We start from the raw sequence: 27,923 nt of genomic DNA on the forward strand, positions 1-27,923 counted from the left end.
CCCCCTCCCACGGGCTGTCCTGACCAGCTGGTGGTCATCTTAACGAACTTCCCCTCACTCGCCGCTCAGGCATCTCTGAAGGCTGCCTCCCCCAAACATAGCTGCCTCCTGTGGGCATGAATTCTGAATCTCCTCAAGTCCCCAGCAAGAAGGACTGTTCCTCCGGAGTGGTGGGAACTCTGAAAGACCAAGCCTTGCATTCCATGCTACTTGTGTTCACTTGAGCAACAGGAAATGTCAGCCCTTCGTCCCTCCTTCGGAATGATACCCATTCCCTACCATTGTCTCCCTGTCCCATTCCCAAGCTGTCGGGGGTGTAGACAGAAGTGGGGGCAGTCTGTCACCACCCATAAACGACTCTGGGAAATCAGAAATTTGGAGTCTGGCTCTTGTACCACGACATATGCAAGAGGAAACGAGCACTGGTTGGAGGTGTGAAAATGGCAGCTCTCAGTACACGTCTTACTACTGCTAAACATGAAATAAAAATAGACTTACTGTAGAGACGCCCAGATGCTCTCGATAAGATGAACTTTATATTTAAAGTAACCTTTAGATTTCACTCAGCTGCAGGAAATTGGGGAGAATAGTTACCAGGAAGTTTCCATTTTCAAGAAAGGATGTTACAGTATCTTAAAAATCTAAGACAGAGATTATTGGAATATCAGCTTTCACTCTTTAAGTCTTATGTAGGAAAGCTTTACTGAGGAGTAGAATCTGCCATGGCCAGAGCAGCTACCAATAGCCATGCCCGCCATGGGAGGCCAGGCCCCAGCGCTCACCCCTCTTTCCCACCCGCAGGGAGGAAGCCGTGCTTGGTGGCTGATGCTGGCTGCTTCCATTTGTGATCTTCCCAGATAATCTTTCAGCTCTTTGCTTCCCTCAGGGTTGGGGTTCACAATCTCCTTCCGATGTGTGGATTTCCTTCTTACATTTTTTTTGTATATATATAGGTAAGTCACCTTTACCCTGCTTATACCATTTTGTTTTCTCTTAGCCTTTCCCTGGCTTATCCTTTCTCCGTGAAACTCACCTTACGCCCTCTTACTGAGTACGCTTTGAGATCCTCATTCCATTGACTGAAAACTTCTTTGCAGTCCCAGGCTTGTCATATAATTCTCCTACTTCATCTTTGCCTGACTGGCTTCGCCTTAAAGAGAGCATGTCCTTGGGAAATGGTTACTCATTCCTCAATTCCCTTCGGATCAAAGGGCTGGGAGGAGAGATGGGTCTTTATTTTTTTAACTTTTCCTTTTATGGAGAGCGTAGTGGTTTGTTTGTTTTTTTCATGCAGGTCTACTTTTTAATATTTTGTCCTCCTAAGTGGATAGTAGTTCACAGAGTGCACATAGTAGATACACACACACACACACACACACACACACGTCCAACCAACAAGTCCAGCCATGCCACCTGCAAAGTCTTGAATTCATTCCCTTGGTCCAGGCCCTCACTATTTCTCATTATTGAAATGATCGTCGACTAGGCTTTCAGCCTTGGCCTTTCGTCCTCGCCTGCACTACATGGTTTTGTTTTGTTTTATTTAAACCTCTATTCGATCTTGTCACAATTCTCGATTAGATTTTTCTGCCTTCTTATTGTCCATAGGATAAAGACCATGCCTTCCAATTCCAGCTCCAACTTCCGTCTATTTAATTATGTGCTAGTCATGCGGAAACAAAAGCAGAGCAGCGGGGGGAGAAAAAGCCAGCCACGCTCCATGCCTTCATGGAGCTTAGAGTCTGTGGCCACACCATCAGATAAATAATTAATAAAGTAGGGTAAATGCTGTGAAGGAAAAGTGAGGGTGCTGCTACGAGATATTGTAAAAAGGTGCGGAGTTTCAAAGGCCTATGTGAGTAAATCATGACTAGGTGGACGCCAGAGGGTGTTCAAGCATTAGCTAGGAAAAAGTGAGGGGAACAATATTTCAGAAGGAGACACCACCATGTGTAAAGGTAAGAGTGAGGTCGGTGAGTTTTAGGACCTGAAAGGCCATCATGGCAGGGAGGCTATGAGTGAGGGGGAGCATGGCGAGTATTGACACTGGAGAGAAAGTAGACAGGGTATATGTAGGTTTCTCTTAAATGCAGTGAGCAGCCAGGGCTGGGTTTTGTAGGGGAGTGGTGACATGGTCTGACTTAAAGGTTTCCACTTGTGTTGAGCTGTTCCAGTTACCTCAGAGTCCTCTTTGTTTCCCTTGCATATTGATGCCTATGCCCTGGTCCCTTTCCTCTTCCCTCACCTGGGGACACCTTCACCTTTTTCCACCTCTAGGAATTAGCATAGCACAGTGGTTATGGGAGGCACCCTGGAACTAGCCACTTTCTAGTGTGTGTGGCCTTGGCTGTGTTCCTTTAACCCATCTGTGCCTCAATTTCCTTTGTAGAAGGGGGAAATAATAAGGTTATTGTGAGGTTATCAAGGAGATGCCATGGGCTTAACCCATAGTATTTCCTATAAAAATGTTTGCTTCATTATTTTTACTGCTATAAATAAGGTTTTCCTCAAATGTCAGTGTGTAACCTTCTCTTCCCTTTTCTGGTACAATTAATTACTTCCTCTTCCCGTGCTTCCATGCTGCTATGGTTGCTTTTGTCCCCCATCATAGAGTTAGTTGAATATGTACGCTTCTTTCTTTATAGATTATTAATTCCATAAGAGCAGCAATGAAGTAGCTAGCATCAGGCACCTGTGTTTACATTTCTCCTCTACCAGTTATTAACTCTGTGACCTTGGATAGATTGTGCAACTTTCTGATCTTGGTTTCCTCATCTATAAAGTGAGGATAACATTATCCATCTTAAGGGGGTTTTTTTTGGTAAGGATCATAGCTGCACAACAGTGACTGCTTAGTAAATGTATGCGTTTCTCTTTCCTTGCCCTGCAAATTTCTAACACTTAGGGTAGAAACAACTATTCAGTGAATAGTCTGGTTACTCACTGAGGAGGCTGAGTGAGGTGTCAAATGAATAAGCAGTAAGGGTTTTATAAATGAGTAAAGCAAAATAGAACACAAGCCCAAAATAACTAAAAAGAAGAGATTCTATTGTTAAATAAAATGATTATCTTGTACTTCTAATACTGCACAGATATATCCTAATTTTTAAGTTAATTCAAAGTATGTTTGTCCTATAGTATATCTTTTTAAATTTAATTTACCCATAGCATTTTAGAGAAAGATGAACATTATGGCCCGACCTGAAATTGAGTAGAGTGCCCTTTAGAACACAGTTTGAAAGCCATTAAAATAGAAGATTAAAAGCAACGGATTAGAAAAGGACCGCTCACTCACTTGGGGCTTAGTTTTCTTATCTATAAAATTTGATAGACTAATAGATTAAATGATCTCTAAGATTCCCTCAAGCTCTTGCATTTTACGGTTTTGTGATTCTCTGATTCTAAAGGCTTGTACACAGAATCACAACAGCTTAAGATGCTAGATAAAACCCAAATGGTGAAAAGAGAAAGAAAATTAGCAAAGAACTAAGTGGTTAACAGTCTGGAGCCATTTAATGGAGAAGCAGTCTTCCTATCTCAACAATAATTGAGTTTCATAATGATGACACTGAGTCATCCAAAAAGGTTAAATTTGCTTCAGTGTACTCTCCTTAAAAGGTAAGGGAATGTGTAACACATTTTTGGAAATATTTTTACCAATAATATTTGGTATTTTTTATTCAACTTAAAAGGTTAAACTTCAATTATTTGGAAAATTCACTTAAATGAATATTTACTTTCTCTTTTCATTTTAGGGGCCACAAAGGTCTTCCTGCTACAAAGTGCTCATCACTCTCTTCTCATGGTCTTCCCCTTTTCTGTGTCCTTGATTTCATCCATAAAATCACCACCATTTCGGTCACTTATTCTTTCATTTATTCCATAGGCTCTTGTTAATCACCTGCTATGTACCAGGCGGTCAAAGATAATAAGACAATAAGACTTTGTCTCTATGTTCAAGGGACTTTTTGACTAGTATGAAATACATTTATGTAAATAAATAATTGGAATGCAGTATAGTAAGTTCTATAATGATAGTGATAGATATAGAATATAGGTATAGATAGATAGATAGATAGATAGATAGATAGATAGATAGAGATATATAGGGAAAGTTTGGGTTGAATTTTAGAGTGAGTAAGACTTCTCCAGACAAATGAAGGCCAGGGAAAGGGATTTCAGGGAAAACGATAGCATGTTCAAAAGCATTACGATTTGTAGTATCATGGGCAACTGGAAGAAATGTAAGGAGCTTCATATGCTTGGAAAGTGCCTTTAGGGAAAAGTGTAGATGAATCTGAAGAGATTGAATCAGATAATAGTACTGTGCTCTTATGCTTTGCTAAGTGTTTTAGACTTTATGTGCGGTGGAGGAGTGACAGTCAAGTTTGTGTTCTAGAAAGACCGATCTGGTGGCTGTGTGGAGGATAGACTTTTGCACCAGCCTAGGCAAGGGCTGAAAAGAGCTTGGGCAGAGGCAGACTTAGTGGAGGAACAAAGGGAGGGGATGGACATGAGACTTTAAGGAAGTGGAACCCACCAACTTATAGATGCACGTGATACATGATGGGGCAGGTTAAGAAAAGGATGGAATTGGATGATTTTAGCTCTCTGTCCTGGGTGAGTGTATTGGACGCAACATCTGCTGGGGAGGTTCTAGGGAAGCTTCTGCTTTCCTGATGTGAGTACCTCTACTTCCTGTTTCCACCTCCTTGTTCTGGCAGAAAAGTGGAGAGATGTGGCTTGAGGCTAGGAATGCAGAAGCCACTGGGTCAGCTTTGAGGTGACATCATGAGGAAGGACATCCATATACCGAAAAGAGTAGAGCAAAAAGATAGAAAGAGCCAGCCTCCCAGCACCATCGAGTGGCTGCCCCTTCTCTGGCCTGCTGACCTCTAGATGTCTCGTTATGTGAAACAAACACCATTTACATGCTTACATACATACCTCTGCATACATTTATAACCAATATGGTAAAGAACAGTTGGTCAATTGTAGATGGATTTCACAATGTCTTTGCATTTGTTGTTGTCTTATGAAGCCCTAAAACCAGATTTCTTTTAATATATCTCTGTGGTGAATTTAATTGTTTCATTGCCTTCTAAGTTTTCCTTTGGTTTTTTATAGGACAAATTACTAAAGAAAAAGCCTCGTCTTTTCTGGCAGACCTCTTGGGATACAGATGGGGGAAAAATGTGTACATAAAGATAGGAACTGATATTCTGAACAAATTCCATAGGGAAATTTTATTGAGTTTTGAATGAATTACTAAATACTAGACTTGATCTTTGGTAAAAATGCAATTTTAATAGAGCTTTTTACTTTTGGTTGCTTTTTACTCTGAAAAATATTTCTTATAATGTGTCATTAAAGAAGAGACTTGTTCTGTAGTGAAATTTTAAAAGAACATATTGGCTTTCTCTTTAGGCATCGAATCCAGTGATATATCTTGAGTCTTAAAGAATAAAACAGTGAATCTGGAATCTTAACCAAATTGAATCTTTTCCATATACATTTGTGTCTGGTTACATATTAAGGGAGATTACGTCAGAACTAAAAGCTCTCTCTAGTCTCACAATTTGTACTTTTAAAAAAAAAGTGGCGACTGCCGTGGCTTCTCCAAGTCAGCCACGGACTATGCGTGGAATTCACTGCAGTGTTTTTTCAAAGTCTGACATCCAAACTGCTGTAGGCTGTACTGTTACTTACGATAACAACCTGAGGGCTTGTTTTCTGATGGTTATTCAAAGTGTTTTTACACTTGCAGATTAATCCCCTAACAACTTTTATCCTGTGGCAATAAAGCTAAGAATTGGGTGTTATTAAATCGCTTTTCATTTAAGATCGTGGATGCTGCCATCAAACAAAGCTCTGGGGGAATTTGTGGGAAAACTACAAGAACCGTAGGACAAGTAGGTCACAGAGTGCAGCATCGTCAGAGGGCAGAATGCAGGGCAGGGCTGTGCATCAGGAGACTTCAGTTCTAACCATAACTCACACCGTAAACCCAGTGTGTGACCTTGGGCTACTTACTGGGGAGCTTGTGCCTCAGTTTCGTCTCAGATAAGATAGGGCCAGATCTAGCCTCTAGCACAGGGAGAGGGTATCCAAACCGGGGAGACATCTAGTCATTCACTCTTCAAGCGAATCCCTGCCACAACATTTTTTTTTCAAAGTATTTTCCATTCTCTATTTGAACAACTCTGGTGACCATGGACACATCACCTCTCCCTGAAGAAGCCCATTCTGTTTCCAGACATTTTTAGTTGTCAGTGACTCATTTGGGGAAATATCTAGCATAGGCCCCTCCATAGTGACAAAAAGTGGATTAGAGGTCAGCAGGGACTGAGGAAGGAGGGAAATGGGAGTTACTGCCTAATAGCTCCAGAGTTTCCTTTTGGGGTGATGAAAAAGTTTTGGAAACAGATGATGGTGATGGTGGCACAACATCACAAATGTAATTAACGCTACTAAATTGTATACTTAAAATGGCCACTTTCATTTTATATACATTTTACCACTTTAAAAGCAATTTCATCTTGGTTAGCGCTATGGTGTTAGTTGGAAGGTAGAGCGTATTGAGTTTTACAGCAGAGGAAATGGTCTTTAAGGGCACAGGCCAGGGAGGAGCAGGCTAAGGATCTGAACCCGAGACCCTGACCCTCAGTCCATAGGTGTCCTACGATCCACACTGTTGTCAATGTTTGGGATGTTCTTCTGTGTTTGGAGCTGGCCTGAATCGGGGAGGGCAGAACATTTCCACCACCATCATTCCTAGAGACTACAACTCAGTTAATGGGGCCTGACATAGCACTATTTGGGCAGCCTCAACGCGCTGTTGATTCCTACAGAGCTTATTTATAGTTAATCAAACTGGGTCCTCCCACATCTGCTTTATACATACTACTCTCCAAACAGCCCCCCCCCCCTTTCTAAACTGGGAGGATGGTGTTCTGGATTTAAATGCAAGGATTTAAAATGTATCCCTATTTAAACACAAACGCTTTTTCTGATTCTTCCACTCTCTTACAATTATTTTGAGTCTTGATTCTAGCACACATCATATTTGTTATTTCTTTCATCATAAAATGTTAATCCAAATTGTAAATCAAAATGACTTCGATCTCCTTATTCGAGTTATTGATAAAAATGCCAGAAAGGACTGGGTCTCAGACAGACACCTGTTTAGCTGGTGGTCTTCCCCTGGTCTTCCCCAGGAATGACCAGCACCTTCATATAGGCTTATTCCGTTCCAGAAACTGTTTAAGTGCTCCATACATTGAATCTCATTGAGTCTGTGGAACACCCCTACAAGGTGTTATTGTCACAGTCATCACTTTATGCATGAGAGAATAAAACACAGAGAGGTCAAACAGCTTGCCCGAGTCACACAGCCGCCAAGTGGCAGAAGCAAGATTCAAACCTATGCACTCGGCTTCCGGAGTCCATGTTTGGAAACACTGGGCTGTCCTGCCACTGATATGGGCCAGGATTCCAGCCCGTACTGGGATAGGATAACATAAGGAACTCAATGAAATCTGATCAAAGAGACTGCTACTATAACATTCTTTAAATGTTCCATTGGTGGCAAAATAATATGAAATGCCAGACCAAAGGACTTGTGTTTTGTGTGTGCTCTGTCTTCTCCCAAGAAACTTAGATTCTTAAACTCCTGTTCTTCTTTCATGTCTGCTCAAAAGATATTTCTTTTTTACTTCCCCAGGCACACTTCAGTCTTCCTCTTTTATTACCTTTGCACTTTGTACAAATGTTCGTTCCTTTTTGAACTGTATTTCCACACTAAATAAACAGCAAACATTTACGGAGCCCCTGGGCTGTGCAGCGGGAGTTGCACTGGGTAGTGGGAATACAGACACAAGGCTCCTGCCCTCGAGCCTCCTGCCGGCCAGGGAGCTAACACACGAGTACAGCCCTGGGGTCTGCCCCATTGTCAGTGTTCTGCAAGTGCTGTGGAATGGCTAACTGGAAGAGAATTAAGTACCAAGAAAGTCTTTGAAGATGCTCGAGTGTGCATCTGCAAACTGTTTCTGAGCTTGAAATTAAGAGAGGACTAATTTCGACCAACATGGCTGTTTACTTAGCCCAACTGTAGGGTCCCCAGCCTTTATCTGGGGATTTTGGTCAGCTTAGGCTAAATTGTGCTAACACCCTGAAAACCTGTGTAGCTCCTAACAATGAAAATTTATTTTCTGTTTCCAGTACCTGTTTGTCTTGGGTTATAAGCAGCTTTGCTCCATGCATTATCACTTCTGGACCCCGGCTAAAGGAGTGGCCCCCATCTGGAACATTAATACCAGTCTCATACAGAGGAAAAGAAAACAGATTTCCCCAGGGATGCCCGTGCTTATAATTTTTAGTGATTTTCAGACTGTTTATCATGTTTAGTCCCAACGATCTGAGGGCTATTTACATGTATTTTCTTGAGTTTTGAACATCACATGTTACCAGGGTAAAGTCAGGTTACTGACACATCCAAGAAAAACTTTAAGATTGACTGATAGGATTTTTTAATTCTGTTGTACCATAAGTCATCCCTTTGTTATGCATATTTCTCTATACAACTTCTGTTTTCCAAATAGCAATTTATCCATTAGGAAAAGAGCTTTGCAATTAATTTAGCTCATTTTACTGTATAGAAGTATTTAAGTGTATGTTCAGTGCACTTTTCCAAGAGAAATAACTGCTTTACAGATTATAACAAAAATGAATATAAAGCTATTATTCATGTACTCTTTACTATATATTTTAGCAGTTAGGATGAAGGATTCATTGCTAGCCTCAATAGAAATGCTAACTTATTTCTATCTTCCTACATGCATCAACAAAGTATATCTACTCTGCTAATTATCTAATTAAAAAAACCAACAATTTGGTGCATAATGTTAATAAAATGAGTTCTTAACAATTGGGAAGCTTCTAGAATGACAATATTGTAATAGGAGGTAGCCCTGTTTTCTTTGAGCTTTTACAATAATAAAGAAGATAAGCAGTTCACCCAGGATACATTTTTCAGATCCTCTCTTTAGAGCTGCCAAAATAATGAAGTCATGCTGATGGGAGAGGTATATAAAAGAAAATCAATTGCGGTGACTGGCAAATTTTTCTTCATTGAGGATCTAATTACAGGGAATGGGACTTCACTGAATCAGACATTAATGATTCCTAGGAGTAAGTTGTGGAATGGGATACAGGATCTTTTTCAGAGGTTTGGGGAAAATAGAATGTCTTTTCACCCGCTTGGGCTATTTGGTATTGGCTTCACTCGGCGCTGGCTGCTTTCCTAGTGTGCTGGGTCTGGGACAGTGCTGTGTGGGGCAGCAGCAGTGAGGGAAGTCTTCTCAAGCATGGTAAAGCATCTGAGTGGGGGTGGGGCAGATGAGTTGAGGGAGAAAGACCCACCAGTGACAGTAGTTATGTGCACGGGGGTTGTTGGTTGGATGGGCTAGAGATAGATTTTAAAAGAAGCAGGAAGAAAAGAAATTTTGTAATGACAAAAAGAATAGTAAACATGATCACTTTCTCTTAGAAATTTTCTGAGAATAGTTGGCACAGTCTATAAAAATACAAGCAGATACACAAGACTGTTTATGCAAATACATTTATGGTATTTATGACCTCAAACAAATCCATGCGGGCCTTTTGAGAGAATTCCTATGAAGTCTAAGATCTTGCTTCCTACCAGCTGCCCTGCCCCCACATTTGCTTAACTGAAACTCCATGGCATTGGATTTTCATTCCCTTCTTATTACACTAACATTTACTGAGCTCTCACTTTGAGCTTAGCACAGCGTGATGCTCTTCTAGGTGTGAGAACCACTGGAAAAAAATATCCAGGCTTTGTGGATTGGGCAGACCCACTGAGACCCCTATTCTTTGTGAGGGTATTTGCATTTGAGTCATGGGTAGGTGAATGAGCCCTCATTGCTCTGTCCTTACTGATATTTTACTAGTTAAGGAATGCCCCGCCATCTTGATTTTATGTCAAAAATCATGGGGAAAATGTTTCTCAACCTCCTTTTAAATGCCACATTTCAACTGCACACAATGTGCCAGTATTGTTCAGATGGTAAGAAGACACGTTGACATTTGGGGGGATTCCTTACCCGCCTTATTTCCTTGAGAACCAAACTCTGAAGCTCTTGCCAACCTTACAAACACCCAATGGAATCCCTGCTCATATGCATATTTTGGGTGCATCAGTATGTTTGTCATTTCTCCCTAGAAACGGTTTCTCACACCCACGTTGCAAGTGTGTGATCTGTGATTATATCCTCTGCTAGTTTTCAGTGTCCTCTGTGCATGGAGCAAGGGCTGAGAACAAGATTTAGCTTAGAGAAATGATAGAAGATGTGGTTGTTAAAGTGATCTTTCAGAAGCCTTTTTCTATGGGTAGTGACCATGCTGAGTGCAACCCATGACTTCTTTTTCCAAAACACTGGAGTAGGTTTGAGCACTAGGATCTCCGGATCATGGTATCAGACAGACATACAAGACACTGGCTCAACTTTTTAAGCCCTTAGGTATCATCTAATTTCATTTCAAAGGGGAGCCTCTACCTTGTTTTTGAGGATTTTGAGAAAAAAGCACATAATTACTTTGCTCACTGATGATCCTTTTGGTGTGTATAGCCTTTTCTATAACGAGAGCTTCTCGCTCTACTTTGGGATTGGCTTCCTTCACAAAGTGAATAAGAGGCCCTGTTGTTTTGTTATGATCGGGGGGGGGGGAATATTGGGATGTCCTGGTTTAATTAGTGCTGTTGTTTCTAGGCTCTTCCAGCCCTAGTTTGTTTAGGAAGTCCCTTCTGTACCACCGTATTCTCAGACATGCGGGGTTACAATATGTATCATTGATATTTAAGAAATAGTTCCTCTGAATAAGGAATTGAAAAACAGAAGGGTATTCTGAGCATTAACATCATAAATCAACATTTCCATTTTCTGAGGATGTTTCTCCAGGGATAGGTATTGTTGAGATGGAAAATGGGCTCTGAAAAACTTCCTTTGGAAACACACTGGCCCACCCTTATACTTCCCCGCTTCTTGATAAAATCTGATTTAATAATACATTATTGATCTTCAAATATGAGAAAAATAATTGTATGACACAGTGTGAGTTTTTAAATAGTAAAATGCATTGAATAGAAATTGTAAAACTTTTTATAAAATAGAAGTACAAGGATCAGAAACCAATGGTATTAAAATGACATGAAGATATGATCAAACTATACACTCACTACCTCTGTTTCCACATGTGGAAATTCTACCTCAGTTTTTAAATTCAGAATTTAAAAAAGGCTCTGAAGGATAGTCAATGGAGAGAAAATTTAAGAAGGTCAAACAATGATGTAGCCTAGGATTGTGGTTAAAATTAATACAGAGAATTACTAGTGACTTATTGTTTCCTGAAAGATCTGAGTAAAGAAGAATCAAGAATCTTTGGACACTGGCTAAGGAATAAAAATTGAAAAGGAAATAGCAAAGATATGCTACTAAGACAACAAGGAAATCCAATAAAAAATAGGGTGTCGGGGCGCCTGGGTGGCTCAGTTGGTTAAGCGCCTGCCTTCGGCTCAGGTCATGGTCTCGGGATCGAGTCCCGCAGTGGGCTCCCTGCTCAGTGGGGAGTCTGCTTCTCCCTCCGACCCTCCCACCCCGTCGTGTGCTCTCTCTCTCTCATTCTCTCTCTCAAATAAACAAATAAAAATCTTTAGAAAATAAGGTGTCAATTCCTTACTGAGGATTTCAGTGAAGTATTGTATTAAAATTTTCAAAGTTCCATCGATGATGTGGTTAGGAACAGCAGGTGGTGAGGGAAATAGTGGAGCTCTAAGTAGGCAAAGGCACAATGGAAGGAAAATGGTGTGGATGAAGAAGAAAAGAGAAGTGTTGTTAATATCTTTGGGCAGGTGTGTTTTGTATGAAAATGACTTTGTTATAATAAAAGGGCAAATGGGCAAAGAATGAAAAAAGTAAATATTTGTTAGCATTTATTTTTATTTTTAATTGAAGTGTAGTTGTCATGTAATATTAATTTCAGTGTCTAACATAGTGATTCAACAATTATATACAGTATGAAATGCTCACCACAGTAAGTACAGTTACTATTTGTTGCTATTACAATATTATTGACTAAAATTTCTTGTGCTATGCTTTGCATCCCAGTGACTTATTTGTTTTCTAACTGCAAGTTTGTACCTCTTAGTATTTTTTATAACTCAGGTTGGGGTAATAGAGAGGAGTTTTATCATCTTATGCTTTGTTTTGGATGCTTCTGTTGATGCTTTAATTCTCAATGACTAATTAGGGCAAGGGGTAGAAAACCTGTGTTAGTAAAGAACTATTTATAATACAGCATAGCAGTTTATGGTAGTGTGGTTGTCTAAGTACTAGCTCCCAGAGGTGTTTGCATCCTAATCCCCATGGATTTGTGTCACCTTACCTCGTTACCTTACGTTACCACATATGGTAAAAGGGACTTTGCAGATGGGATTAAGTAAAGGATCTTGATATGGAAAGTTACACCCTAACTGTAATCACAGGGTCTCTGTAAGAGGGAGGTAGGAGGTCACAGGAGTAGTAGTGGATGTGGCTATGGAAGCAAGAGGTGTGAGTGATGCCGAGAAGGGTTCATGAACCAAGGAATGTGGGAAACTTCTGGAAGCTGAAAAAGGCAAGGAAACAGATTCTCCCCTAAAGCATCCAGAAGGAACAGCCCTGCTAACACCTTCATTTTAGCCCAGTGAATCGGATTTCAGACTTCCGACCTCCAGCACTGTAAGAGAAGAAATTTACATTGATTTAAGCCACTAAATTTGTTATAGCAGCAGTGAAAACATACAGGTAGTAATTTATAGATAGGTCTAAGTGTAACTGACTTTTACAGTGAATGTCTGTGAGCTTTCCTTCAACTCTAAGCTTTGAAAATGCCACAAATTTTCCAAAAATTCTGGTTCTGTGTTGTTATGCTCTGTGGGTTGACAAATTCGTTTCAGTTTCTAAGGTTAGGAAACTTGGGTATGGACTTGATTTGAGGCTGTAATGAAAAAACTCAGTTCAGTCTCCTGCTGTGCATCTTTATCCCTCATATAGAACACAGCTTCTGACATTTCTCGTCACCGAATGTGTGGGTTTTTTTTTCCCCTACACCAAGCGATTCTCCACAATACCAGCCAGGTGTCCTACAATGTAATTCAATTCTGACACTATCCACTGGTAGATAGTGCCAGATCCCACAGGTTAGGGGCTCAGTCCCACAAAACTGTCCCCTACTTCAGATGTCAGTTGCAAGTCGTAGGTCCCCAGGTTACCCACCACTTTTGTGTGTGTGTGTTTTTTTAAGATTTTATTTATTTATTTGACAGAGAGAGACAGAGCGAGAGAGGGAACACAAGCAGGGGGAGTGGGAGAGGGAGAAGCAGGCTTCCGGCTGAGCCGGGAGCCCGATGCGGGGCTCGATCCCAGGACCCTGGGATCATGGCCTGAGCCGAAGGCAGACACTTAACGACTGAGCCACCCAGGCACTACCTCTAATAAGGGTTTTATTTCACATTTTACAAAAGGAAGTTGAGGCTTGGTGAGATAAGTCACTGGCTCAAAGTCAGTGGAGAGTCAGAACTCCCACTGCCTGTCTTATGAAAATCCAAAGGCAGTGTTCTCTCTGGGGGCCCACAGCTCCCTGTTGGACGTGTGAGTCTCTGTCTGGGGACCTCATTGTATTGAGAAAGCAATGATGATGTGATGAAAATTTCATGGAGCCATATTCTTTCCTGAGAAAAGGAAAGGTGGAAAATCACTCCTGAAGTAGGAACACTCTTGCCTGGGACTTCCCTGTAGCCAGCAGAGGAAGTTTCTTACAAGTGTCATCTCTTTCTCTCTCTCTCTCTCTCTTTTTTTTTTAAAGATTTACTTATTAATTTTTAGAGAGAAAGAGAGAGCACACATGAGTGAGTGGAAGGAGGGGCAGAGGGGGAGGGAGAAAGAGAATCTCAAGCAGACTCCCTGCCGAGCACAGAGTGCAACATGGGGCTCCGTCTCAGGACCCGACATCCTGACCTGAGCCGAAATCAAGAGTCTGACGCTTAACCGACTGAGCCACCCAGAAGCTCCAGAAGTGTCACCTCTTACCGTCCCCTTTCTGTCCTGGGTTTCAGCTGTCCTGGTTTGGGTCAGAATTTATTTTAGTAATACTAAATTTAATTATTAAATAATAAATTTATTATTAAAATAAAATCAATAATACTTTAAATACATAATCATATATAGTAGTATTTTTGCTCCATGGAGGAGAGGAGAAAAATGAGATTTGATTAATTCTAGGTTCTCTCTGTTAAAACTCATGTCATTTGTCCTCAGAGTGGAGCCTGCGTTTTTGTTCTTCCTTTAAACACAGCTTTCATCACCCTTTCTGTTGTCTGCAGCGTTTGTTCCCGGCCTCCTTGTTCTGATTTTGCCTTCCTGGCTGTGTGCTTGTGGGTTCATGTCACTGTTGTTTCTTCATCCTTGGTTCTGCACCCTCCCTCCCGTCTCTTTTATATGCCCTTTAAAACCTCACCTCCTTGAAGAACTCCAGTCCAGCCTTGCTCTGTTCTTTAGGTGGCTCTTCTCTCTCTCCTTGAGATCATTGCAGTTGTTTAGCTGGTGAAGGTTTCTTGGAAAACTCCTATTATAAAGAGAACCTTCACATAAAATGTCGGACCACAATATGGGCTTATACTCAAAGATTTGGGGACCACAGATTTCTGTTATTTATCATGTGAAGATCATGTTCAAGTAAACATATTCACAACAGCTCCCATAGTAGTCCATCCACATCTATTGGCAGGATAACTAAAAAGTGAAAACAAGAGGTAGAGGTGAAATTTTCGAGTAGAACAAAGTATAATTGCTGAGTCAAAAGTCATACACATCTAAAATTTTAATAGATACTAGTAAATAACCATTCAAAAAGAAGGAGAGTACATTCATGGAAAGATAATTAATTGCTCCCAGTGAGCGGGGAGTCAAAAAAAAAAAAAACTCCACAAAGACCCATAGGCAAAAATAAAAACAAATAGCTAATATTCATATGAAAAGATGGTTAATTCCACTCAGCAATGAAAGAAAAGCAAATCAAAAACAAGATACTATGTTTTACCTATCAAATTGGTAAAAATTAAAAACTGATAATATTCAGTTCTGGAGTCTGTGTATGTGGAAACAAGAACTTTTATGTAAGCTGGTACAACTTTGTGGAGTTTTTTTTGGCTTGCAGAAACGTTTACATTTCTCTATTTGGATCATGCATTTTTTCTTAGTAATTTCTGCATCTTATGTCTTACTTAGAAATTAAGGTAATCAGGGGTGCCTGGATGGCTCAGTCGATTAAGTGTTCGAATCTTGATTTTGGCTCAGGTCATGATCTCAGGGTTGTGGGATCAAGCCCTACATCGGGCTCCCAGCTCAGTGGGGAGTTTGCTTGGGATTCTCTCTCCCCTCCACTCCAGCACACATTGTCTCTCTCAAATAAATAAATTAATCTTTAAAAAAAAAGAAATTAGGGTAATCAGAAATTTGCTAAATTTAGCAAATTAAAATATAAGACACCAGTTAAATTTCAATTTCTGATAAACAGTGAATAATTTCTTAGTATAAATAAGTCCAGTAGAATATTTGGGACATACTTATTCTATACAATTCTACCAAAAAAAACACAAAACCTTAGAAAGACTTTTTTTCCTCATTCCAAAGTTATTTTTCAAAATTCAGGTGTTCTTCTAGAGCATTGGTGGTTTTTTACAACTAAGTTTTTTATGTATCTGGATTGTCTGTTTTCTATTTTTCTTCTTTAAATTTCTTTTTTTTTTTTTTGATGGGCAGAATAAGATGAGGAGCAAATGTTTTATTCCCTCCAAATGACCAGTATTGTCCCAACACAATTTATTGAATAATCCATCTTTCCCATACCGATTTAAAATGGTATTGGTAAAATAAATAAATAAACAAAATAAAATGGTATTGGTTTTTCACTTTAAAATTGAAACTACAAAGTAGGTACATAGGGTGAGAACTATTATGAGAATTATCTTTGTCTCAAATAGAAGAATGTAGATTTCTTCTTTTCTCCAATATAGTTTTCCTTAAAGGCCAGATTTCAGCAGTTTGGCCGGAAAAAACCTGTAGCCCTATGTGAAAAATATGACCTACCTGGTAACTCAGAGACACCGCAGATCAGACCACCCTGAAGAACAGTAATACTTTTCTTAAGAAAAGCTCATAGGAATTGCTGGACCAAAACTGTCATCTAGTTTACAAAATCCTTCACTTCTCTGATGAAATCAGCCAACCAAAAGTCATGCTCTCCAGCATTCTCGGTCACTGCCTCAGGCTGCGGAGGCTGGTAGAGGAGGAAAGGGATTATTTAATATAAGTTAATGCTGTTTCTTAGATCTAATCTCAAAGAATATCTATATAGCTTAAAAATTCTCTTCCCATTTTTTTCCAATGGGAGAAAAACAGAGAATTTATAATTAATAAAGCCTTTTTCTACCAAGCTGCTTCAGAATAAGATGGATTCATTGGTTTGCTTTGTGTGTGTGTGTGTGTGTGTGTGTGTGTGTGTGTGTGTGTGTGTGTGAGGGGGGTGGAGAAAGGGAGGGAGGGAGCAAGCAGGTGCACAAGCATGGGGAGGTAGAAACAGGCCCCTGCTGAGCAAGGAGCTTGATGTGGGACTCGATCCCAGGACCCTGGGATCATGACCTGAACCAAAGGCAGATGTTTAACCAACTGAGCCACCCAGGCAGTCCCTTTTCTTTTTTTCTTTTAAGACAAAAGGTCATAAGCATTTTCTTGGTTTGCAGGTCTTGACAATAACCCGTCTTTCTTTCTGAGAACTCAGGAGATATCCTCTCAGGCAGGGATTATCCCTAATACGTTCCTGACCTCAGAGTTCTTAGAGTCAGGTTGGGAAAAAGACATATATAAAATATAATTACCTCAGTGTGACTAAAACTGAAGGAAGTTGTTCCTCTGGGAGCTCAGGGCCACAGTGGTTTCCCGGAGCCTCTGCTTGAGACAATTCCTTGTCTGGGCTGCACCTGTTAAAGACAACCATCTTAACCAGCCAGAAAACATTTGCCAAGCCCAACCACCAGAGTAATTTAATGTTGTTAAATGATGGCTTGGGGGATAGATTTAGGGGGTAACTTCTATTTGTATTGCTAATCAAGAGATTGATTATTACTGAATTTTTTTCTTGTTGCACATATTAGAATTGAAAGGAATCATTTGCTTATTAAACCTATTCTGTTTCATAACGTTGCCACCTTTAAGCCTACCATTATAGGACTGGAAGGCTGACTCCAGAGGGTACAGGCAGCTGAGGGGGAATGAAGACATCTGTACCAAAAGAAATTATAATTTGATCAAAGGGATTTCTTGTGACTTCAGCCAGACAGTCTTAGATGGTAGAAGCTATTTTTTGCAAGTGATACGTCACTGCCAACATTTTAAAATCATCTTCTGAGTTGTGAGCCCCAAATTTGTAATGATAATCATTATTACCACCCCTTACTGAATTATTAAATACTCACTATTAAGCAGTCGTCTGCCTAAACCCTCTGCATACATTATGTCATTGACTCCTCAGGGCCACCCTGTCAGGTAGATATTATCATCACCACTTTATAGATGAAAAAATTAAGACCTGAAGGGATTAAGTATTATTCTTTTTTTTTTCTTTTTGGATGAAGTATTTTTCCTAAAATTATGCAGTTAGCAAGTTGTAAATTCCACATTTAAACCCAGGTTTGTCTAACTCAAGGTCATGTTCTGAATCACTGCCCTACACTTGCAAGGCTACTTAGGACTTACCATCAGGGTGGACTTCATATTTATAATTAATTCAACCCTTTATTGCTCCAAAATAACACACCTGCCAGTTTGCTGTCAAAGCCAAAGCCAAATGCAAATTTTTCTCTCTAGAAACCGCAGGTCTGAGCCTTGATTTAATTTCCTCCAGGAAGAATAGGCAAGCTTGAGGAACAACTCTTATACAATTAAATATTACAACTCTAAGTTCACCTAATTGGAGAAAATAGTTAAGAAAATGTAAGGGTGTTTATAACATTTATAGATCTGTAAGCAGCCTTTCACCCATAGTTGGGAACCATCTGTGAGGCAGAGTTATGGTGTTGATAGAGCATACAAGCATTTAAAAGCTCTTATCACAATATCATTGCTGAAATCGAGTGGGCAAAAATGGTCTCATGATAGAACAAATCATCACAAAGAATACTGCAAAGGATCTCTATGTTCTGGTCTCTGTATTCCCACTGTAATTTATAGCATAACTGGATACAGCTTTCAGATTAGCTGTTCGAGTGCCTTCCTGTGGTCATATAAGAAGACAAGCATACTTTTCTCTTGCCAAGGTTTTAAAAGTGCTTCACACAGCAACTAAACACATTGGTTAATTACTCTCAAGGACAGCTTTATGCCAAAACCAAGTTCAGTGTTTTTAATAGCTAATCTTCAATGTCTTTTGGTAGAAAAAAAATCTTTTGAAATCTTTTAAAAAATCATCAATCAATAGATCAAGTCATAATTCAGTCCCCTTCTAGAAAGCGCATAGCACAGAGTCTTGCTAAAAATTAAAACATTTAATGATACCCACATCAAGGTTTTCCTAGTTTAGAAGTCAGTGGTCAGCAGTTCCTGCCTGAAAACCTTCTATGACATAGTCTCATCTTACGTGTGGTGCTTCAATTAAATACCTGTTGATACATTTGAGATTTCAGAGAAAACCTTCAAAGGCTGTCTGAAACCTGGCTCCAAGTAGACAAAATTATCTGGGAATGAATACATGTCAGGTTTTTGGTTTTCATCATAAAATATCATTTTGTCACTTCTGTGTCAAGAATCTAACCTGACCATAGACTCTCCTTTCAACAAGTAACATAGAATGCTAGTCAGTGATTTCAGTCTTGAACGATTGGCTCTTCACTTATTGTTAAAATCCAAGCTGATACATTTGATATTTAAGAAGCATTAAGGTCAGTAATTCCCAGATGTGAGTAATTATTGGCATCACCTGGAAAGCTGTTTAAAACCTCTGTCTGGGGGCACCTTGGTGGCTCAGTTGGTTAAGCAGCCGACTTTTGATTTCGGCGCAGGTCATGATCTCAGGGTCCTGGAGTCCAGCTCCAGGTCGGGCTCCTTGTTCAGCGGGGAGTCTGCTTGTCCCTTTACCTCTGCTCCTCCCCCCTCACCCACCCCCACTTGTTTTCTCTCTCTCTCTCTCAAATATATATGTATTTGAGAATATATATCTTAAAAATCTTAAAAAAAAAAACAACCCACCTCGGTCTGATTCAGTAGATCTGAGACCTTGGAATTAGTATTATAAAAACTCCTCACATGATTTCATTAGCCAGCTTTGTAAAGCTGCTCTTAGCCTTTCAAATGTGTTACACAAATTACTTTATGTAAAAGTACACACCATCTCATTTATCAAGTATAGCCCTAGCAAAAAGTTTGTTCTGATGAATTGGCATGCTTCTCTTTTTTATATAATGACAGCTGTGTAACTCATCTCTGTGCTTTTTCCCTTGGGCACTGGGACGCTCAGAGGTGAGTTGCACTTATGCTTAAGGCAGGAGCTCTTCTTAGTCTGGGACTTCTATTTTTTTTTTTCATCCTAATTACACTGTATTTACTCTTTATGTCAGTTTAAGAGTTTTATTTTACTTAAGTCTTTTGTTTTTATTGTTTTCTATTTAAGATTCTTTTTAAAAGTAGGTCATGTTATAAATAATAAAAAAGGTTTAGAGCAGGAATAGAGAGGACCTAGTCAAAAGATTTGGAGGATGAAATCATTACATTTTTTTAATGTCATTTGACTATGCTACTCTACCAAAGGCCTGGCATGGTGGACTGACCTTATGCCTGCAGAACTGTGTTATGATTGAGATATGATGAAGCATTTGTAGACTTTAAGATTTTCACAAAATACACATGTGCAAAGTCCTGTAATGATGTAGTATATTCTTTCTCATAGAAATATGGATAAAGCTGACAACTAAAAAAGTTTCCAAGGTTTATTGAATACCTGATATGTAAAAGTAGGTAATTGATATGTACCTACTCTAAGAAGGGTTTAGGGAGTGCTCTAAAGATTAATAGAATTTAGCAAGATAAATTAAATTAAAAACGTGCAGAAAATAAGACAAAGCACGAGGGGTCTGGCTGGCACAAAAAAGTTGCATAATCTTGTTATGGCAAGCCAAAATTTGGACTTTCTAGCAGCGGATATGAAAAGGAAGGTTCTCTGCTCAGATAAGCAAAAAGTTCTTGTGATAATAAATCTAAAAAGATTTCTACTTTTGGGGTGCATGGGCGGCTCAGCCAGTTAAGTGGCTGACTCTTGATTTTGGCTCAGGTCATGGTCTCAGGGTTGGAGATCCAGCCCTGTGTGGGGCTCCATGCTCAGTGGGGAGTCTGCTTCTCTCCCTCCCCCCACTCTTGCACACACTTGCATGCGTGCTCTCTCTCTCTAAAATAAATCTTAAAAAAAAAGATTTCTAGTTTTTATAGGATCTCATGGAGAAAGTACGTGGAAGTAGGTCATCTTTCTCTTCATTGGTACAGTTACCATCACAGGATACCAGTAATTTATTATGCAGTTGAGATTTTTTAAAAAATTTTTTTAAAGATTTTATTTTATTTTGCGAGAGAGAGAATGGGAGACAGAGAGCATGAGAGGGAGGAGGGTCAGAGGGAGAAGCAGACTCCCCGCTGAGCAGGGAGCCCGACGTGGGACTCGATCCCGGGACTCCAGGATCATGACCTGAGCCGAAGGCAGTTGCCTAACCAACTGAGCCACCCAGGCGCCCGCAGTTGAGATTTTTACATGAACTTTGAGGTAAGTTTAAAAAATTCTCCAGCCCTTTAAAAAAAGAGGTCACCATTTTCTCTCCCTGTCAGCCAACAGAACAGGTATTGAGAGATGGAAGCAATCTCATTTGGTGAGACAAATCAAAGGAAATGTATTTTTTATATTTAGGATGATATACACCAAATCTTTATCTTTTTTATCTGGTACAACTAGGTCTTCTGCTAATCTATAGGGTACCTTTTTGCCAATTAGAACAAAGGCCCCTTCTGAGCAAATCTAGCATCAGGGCTGGATTTCTACCCCCTACCCTACCTCCCTTACTCCCCACCCCCTCCCCTTCTCTCCTCCTGTCTTATCCTAGGACACCTTCATGCACTGCACCTTCTGCCCAAAAGTATGTGGAGGCCAAGAAAGTAACCTGGACATAAGACTTAGTTAGACAGCTTTAGAAATAGCCAGCTAAGTAGCTTTTTATGTTTCACTCTAATTTTTTTTTAACTATTAGAATGCTTTACACAGTGCTTCCTAAACTTGATTATGTATTGGAATCACCCAGGAGCTTCTCAAAAGTGCAGATGTGTGGATCCCACAACCTCATATTCTGATGCAATCAACCAGGACTTGAAATTCAGGAAGTTGCGTTTCAGCAAACACCAGAGGTGGTTCAGATTAGAGAAAAGCTGGCCGAGGGGCAGATAGTACAGGTTTAAAAGTCGTACAGATAGGGTTTTGAGACACTGTGTTACTATTTTATGTTGTGTCATCTTGAGTAAACTCATCTTTCTTTGATTGTAAAATGGCAATTAAAAATCTTTCCATCATAGGGTTATTTTAAGGATCAAGTGAGATTAAATGCCCTACCAGAGCACCTGGAGGGTAGTAAGGACTTAATTAATGCTAACTATTTAATAATATACCTATAATATACTTTCAAGGCTCGACTCAGGGTAGGGCCAACCCTTAGGAAAGTATTTCTAAGGGTACTCGTAGCACTTTCTCTTGTTCTATGTACTTGTACCCACCCCCTCTCAGGATTTAAAAGTGATTTCCATTAGTCTTTCTACATATCCCAAAATAAATCCCTTGCTTACTTTTTTGAAGTCCTCAGACATAGAGTAATCACCCTCTTTTTTGTATATTGCCTACATCCTCATCACCATCCTGATTATACTACATCATATTCAGATCTCATCAGGCCATTTATCCAGTTTGCCAAATACTGAAAATAGTAATTTTTTTAGAGAGTGGGGGGAGGGGCAAAGGGAGAGGGAGAGAGAATCTTAAGCAGCCTTTGTGCTCAGTGTGGAGCCCAACACAGGGCTTGATCTCACGTCCCTGAGATCAAGACCTGAGCTGAAATCCAGAGTCACATGCTTAACCAACTGAGGCATCCAAGCACGCTGAAAATAGTGATTTTTTTTTAAAGTTCCCCTTTAGTCCTACCGTTATAGAATTATGGAAAAGGAATTCTAAACGCAGAGCTGCCTGATCAAATTGGAGGAAACTGAGGTAGGGAAGTGCTTTAAATTAAGACACTAAAGTCCCATTTGAATGAACCATACTTTGTGTCACAAGGATCAATTTAGAGATAATCTCAGTAAATCCTATTAACTGAATAATGAACTGAAGCATTCCTGTGCAGAGAAACCCTATAGGGGAGGAAAAACCTTCCTAGGCTGGGGCTAGATTCATAGGCTGGGGCTCTGTAAATTAGACTGACAAAAGACAGATTAACAGGAGAAAAACAGAGACGTTTGTTAGCAGGTGCATCTTGTGTCCATGTGGAAGCTCTTAGTCATGCGAAACTCGGAGAGGTGGTTAGAACTGAGCTTACATAGCATCTTTAAGGAAAAGCAATACATTTCTAGAGAAATGACAAGACAAAGGAAAAGGACTTTGAGTTTCTAGGGCATCAAATTGTAGGAAGGTAAACATATGGTGGGAACTAACGGAAGGTAAGAGCTAGTTAGGAAAGTTTGTTATATAGTTTATCTCATGCCATTTCTGGACTGATAAAGGTCCAGAATTTTCTCCAGTGATTAACTTTTGTCCTTCCTGAAAGAGAGAGGAAGAGGGACACCTTTAAAGACTTATGTCCCGCTTTTAGAAAATAGGAGGGCAGAGAACTTTTCTTCCTTTTTTTTTTTTTTAAGATTTATTTATTTGAGAGAGTGCCAGTGAGGGTAGGGGCAGAGAGAGGGAGACAAGCAGACTCCCCGCTGAGCATGGAGCCCAATGCAGGGCTCTATTTTAGGACCCTGAGATCATGACCTGAGCCCAAGGCAAAAGTCAGCCGCTTAACTGACTGAGCCACCCAGGCACCCCAAAGAGCTTTCTTATATCTGCTTCTTCTCAGTTGCCTTCAGCTCAAAATAATCCTTATGCCAAAGGGGCATATTCTGCTACCTTTCCTTCCCATTGAAGGAAACAGTGGGGCATCTTAGAACTGTATGAATTGGAAACGGACATTAATTATTTTGAAAGAAATGTGAACATTTTTATATAATATTTCTGCCTCAAAAAATGCTTTTGAAGCTATTGCAAATTCAACATAGCTATCTCAAGTGAATCATGTTTTGTCATTTAAAATATTAAAATAAAATTTTGCCCCAAGGGCTCTTAAAGAAGGTGGAATGCCAAGAAGTTTCTAAATAAAACAAATATCTGGGTCCAGCATTTTCGGTCATTTTCACTCCTTCTTTCCTTTTTTAATTAAATGTTTCAGAGAATATGTGTACTGGTTCCAGCCGCCCTCATCCATGGCTATTTTCCTGACTCAATTGTATGATATTGTGGTAAAGGATTCAGTATCAACACTAGAGAAGGAACACAAAAGAGGATACTCACTGAAGCATTTTACTAGAAAATTAACTGCAAAACACTTATGGAAATTACATGCAAATTAATTAAAATAGTGTTAAAAATAAAAGTCATCCCCTCCCCCCTTTTTTTTTTACCATTTTAACCATTTGTAACTGTCCAGTTCTGTGGTATTAAGTACATTCACATTATTGTGCACCCTCACCCTTAAGAAAGAAGGGGAGAAGAGGGGAGTGTAGGAAGGAAGGGAGGGAGGAAGGCCATCCCAAGACAACTTTTTAAAAAAAAATCAGTAATACTACCTTTTTTTAAAATTTGTTATTGAGTATAGCTGACGCATGCTGTTACATTAGTTTCAAGTGTACAACATGGTGATTCAGCACTCTATACGTGATGCTCTGCTCACCACAAGTGCGGCTCCCATCTGTCCCCACAGCGCTATTATAGTACCATTGACCATATTCCCTGCGCTGTGCCTTTCATTCCCATGCCCTAGTCATTCCCTAACTGGAAGCCTGTACCTCCTACTCCCCTTTACCCATTTTGCTCATCCTCCCCCACCCTTCCCCTCTGGCAAGCATCAGTTTGTTTTCTGTGTTTATAGGCCAGATTTTGCTTTTTGTTTATGCTTTTGTTTTGTTTTATAGATTCCACATATAAGTGAAATCCTATAGTTTTTGTCTTTGTCTCACTTATTTCACTTACCATAAAACCCATCCACGTTGTTGCAAGTGGTAAGATCTCATATTTTTTATGGCTGTATAATAGTATGTATCTATACCATATCTTCCTTATCCATTTGTCTATTGATGGACACTTAGGTTGCTTCCATATCTTGGCTATTATAAATAATGCTGCAATAAACATAGAGGTGTATATATCTTTTTGAATTAGTGTTTTCTTTTTCACTGGGTAAATACTCATATTGGATCATATGATATTTCTATTTTTAATTTTTTGAGTAACCTCCATACTATTTTCCACAATGGCTGCACCAATTTACATCCTACCAGCAGTGAACAAGGGTTCCTTTTTCTCCACATCCTTGCCAACACTTGTTATTCCTTGTCTTTGATTTTAGCCATTCTGACAGGTGTAAGGTGATATCTCACTGTGGTTTTCATTGCATTTCCCTGTAGTAACATTGAGCATCTTTTCATGTGTCTGTTGGCCATGTATATTTCTTTTTTAGAAAAATGTCTGTTTGGATCTTCTGCCCATTTTTAATTAGGTTATTTATTTATTTATTTATTTATTTTGGTGTTGAGTTGTATAAGTTCTTTATATATTTTGGATATTAATCCCCTATTGGATATGTTATTTGAAAATATCTTCTCCCATTCAGTATTTTGCTTTTTTGATTTGTTGATGGCTTCCTTCACTTTGCAAAAGCTTTTTATTTTGATGTAGTCAAAGCAATCTTGAGAAATCCAGAATAAAGCTGAAAGTATCACAATTCCAGATTTCAAGATGTACTATAATACAAAGCTATACCAATCAAAACCGTATGGTACTCGCACAAAAATAGACATGCAGGTCAACGGAAGAGAATAGAGAACCCAGAAACAAGCCCATGATTATATGGTCAATTGATCTATGACAAAGGAGGTAAGAATATACAATGAGAAAAAGTCTCTTCACTAAATGGTGCTGGGAAACCTGGACACTACATGTAAAAGAATGAAACCGGACCAGTTTCTTACACCATACACAAAAATAAACTCAAAATGGATTAAAGACCTAAATGTGAGATCTGAAACCAAGAAAGCTTTTACTTTCTTTTGCACATTTGGGTAGAGGCTGACGGCTGTGAGTTCTCCTAGCTGGAAAAAGAATTGTGGCAGTGCTGGAGGTTGGGATTTCAAAGACTGTAAAATATGACTTCAGCTATATTGTGCCCTGACTATATTTGGACCTAGGTCTCTACTTCTTTCTTTTATGTTAGTCACCATACATTACATCGTTAGTTTTTGATGTAGTGTTCCATGATTCATTGTTTGCATATAACACCCAGGGGCCTCTACTTTCTTACAATCAAGGCTTGAAATTTCTTGAAATTTTGCGTGGATAACATGCTGCAATAGAGACAGTTTCCGATCATCAAAAGCAAGTGGTTATTTAGCAACATCTATGTATAGAATAATAGGCAATGACAAAGTCAAGGACCTTACAGGAGAAAACGATATTGCATTAATATATATCACAAATGAATGACAGCACAAGTTTTGAAGACAATGTGTTGCTACAGGAATTCAGAAAAAAGAGTAACTTCTGCAAGCTGGAATGCTTTTTGCTTAATTGTTGCAATAGCTCTGCATTAGTACAGATTTTAATTGAAATAATATGAAATAAAAATCAATAAAATATGTGCAAAATCTGAAATGATGCACACACAAAGGCAAGGATTTTGTAATTTCAAAGCTAATCTGCAAAACCGTTTTTGTTAGTTCACATGATGGCTGCATTATAGGTAGAAGAGAAATACCCAACATTCTTTGTCAGTCTTCTGGAAGAATAAGTCTTGCATTATGACAGTGATGAATAGTGAGACCTCCTCAAGAATGCATTTCTTTGTTAAATGCACTGCCCTTGTATTCTAAAGCTTCTGATGTTCTTGAGGGCAATTGGACTAATTATTCTACATCATCTTCCTTGCCTGGAGGAAGCACTGCTACTCTAGTATAATAGAACAAACCTTCCTGGGAATGAAATGGAAATGTCTTGCAAAATGTAAACCTCTTTTATGAAGGCTGAATTCCCAGGTTCTCTCTCTAATGGCCCAAGATGAGAGATCATGGCTTGGGGAACGCATCTCATCTTCACTTCTTGAAAATGAGACCAGTGCTGGAATTGAAAATAGAGCCCTGCATTGATAAGATAGAAATATATTGCTAAGACTTTGCAAAATTTATCAAGAAAGTGGTCAGTGGTTTAAAATGAGGGCTAATCCTCCCCCCAGAAGCATAGAAAAAAATGCATTAAATCTAATCATTCACTTGTCTGTTCATTAATAAAAACCTTCACATAATGGGGCTGAATTGACCTGAAGGCTACACCATAGATCCTTCTGATTAAATTCAAACAGTGACTTAAACTGACTACTTTCATGAATTAAGATCATTTGAGTCCCGCCTAAGTAGTAAGATCTGGTTTGGGTTTGAGAATATCAGCCCACAAGTAACTGATTCATGCCACTTTGAACAGCAGACATTAAAGGGTGAGTGAGAAAATGGAGTATGTTCAACAACTTAGAATGGAGGAAAATAATAATGTAAAAGATTGCTACACTTTTGACATTTCGCAACGTGTAAGTTATCTTATAAATAACATGCGAATTTGCACCCATTGCTTGATTCATAACTTTTTGTCACGGATTTGAACCTCAAAATACAGTATTTATAGCCAGAGCGAGGTCTTCACTTTCAGTGATGATTATCGCCTTTGGACTAGAAAGCAAGTTGGGCTCCAGGTTGCAGAGTTATGCCATGCCAAGGCAGTTGATTCCTCTTTCTTTCTTTCCTGTTCTCCACTGTCTTGCAGACCAGACGATGTGCTCCTGCATCGCACGCATGATGAGATTGTCCTCCTGCATTGCTTCCTCTGGCCCCTAGTGACATTTGTGGTGGGCGTTCTCATTGTGGTCCTGACCATCTGTGCCAAGAGCCTGGCAGTCAAAGCAGAAGCCATGAAGAAGCGCAAGTTCTCTTAAAGGGGAGAAGGCTCATGGAAAGCAAAGCACAGAAGCTGCACCCAACGGCACACGTCTCCCTGCAGAGCCCATTTCCTGGCACAGGAGATGGAAGGGGCTATGCGAGGTCTCCGAGAGGCTCCTGCCTCGATGGCAGCAGAAACAGGCACAACTGGAAGACTCGGAACCTCATAGATTGTATGCCATGTGTCATAGCGATGGCTAAGGGGTCAAGCTCTTAACCTTATGGAGTAACCATTTCAGAAAACCCTATAAGAAGTTAATTTTCTTTGGAAAGCAACCGTATATAATTGTACAGTGTAGTATACAAACTATTATGATTTATGCTACTTAAAAATATTAAAATAGAGTGGTCCATGTTTTTTTTTCTATTTCCTTTTTTATGCTTAGAACACCAGGGTTTTAAAAAAGGGTCTCGTGGGTTTCATTTGATTCTGCTAGATTAAACTTGTACTTAGAGATAAGGACCCCTGCACAAGTCTTGACCTCACAATATGATCCC

The 27,923-nt window shown here is 39.5% G+C and overlaps 1 protein-coding gene across 1 annotated transcript in view; it reads left to right on the forward strand.

The window, feature by feature from the left end:
* The window catches only part of KCNMB4 (potassium calcium-activated channel subfamily M regulatory beta subunit 4), a 60,391-nt gene extending 32,682 nt beyond the window's left edge, over positions 1–27,709 (forward strand). The window contains exon 3 of the mRNA XM_028110903.2: positions 27,253–27,709. Within this exon, the coding sequence (XP_027966704.1) occupies positions 27,253–27,421 (169 nt within the window). The 3' untranslated portion in view covers positions 27,422–27,709. The remainder of the gene's footprint in view (positions 1–27,252) is intronic.
* Positions 27,710–27,923: the final 214 nt, after the last annotated feature.

This window comes from Eumetopias jubatus, unplaced genomic scaffold, assembly GCF_037043125.1.
Source record: "Eumetopias jubatus isolate StellerSeaLion01/CBP00866 unplaced genomic scaffold, mEumJub1_p1.0 scaffold_8, whole genome shotgun sequence".
NCBI lineage: Eukaryota > Metazoa > Chordata > Mammalia > Carnivora > Otariidae > Eumetopias > Eumetopias jubatus.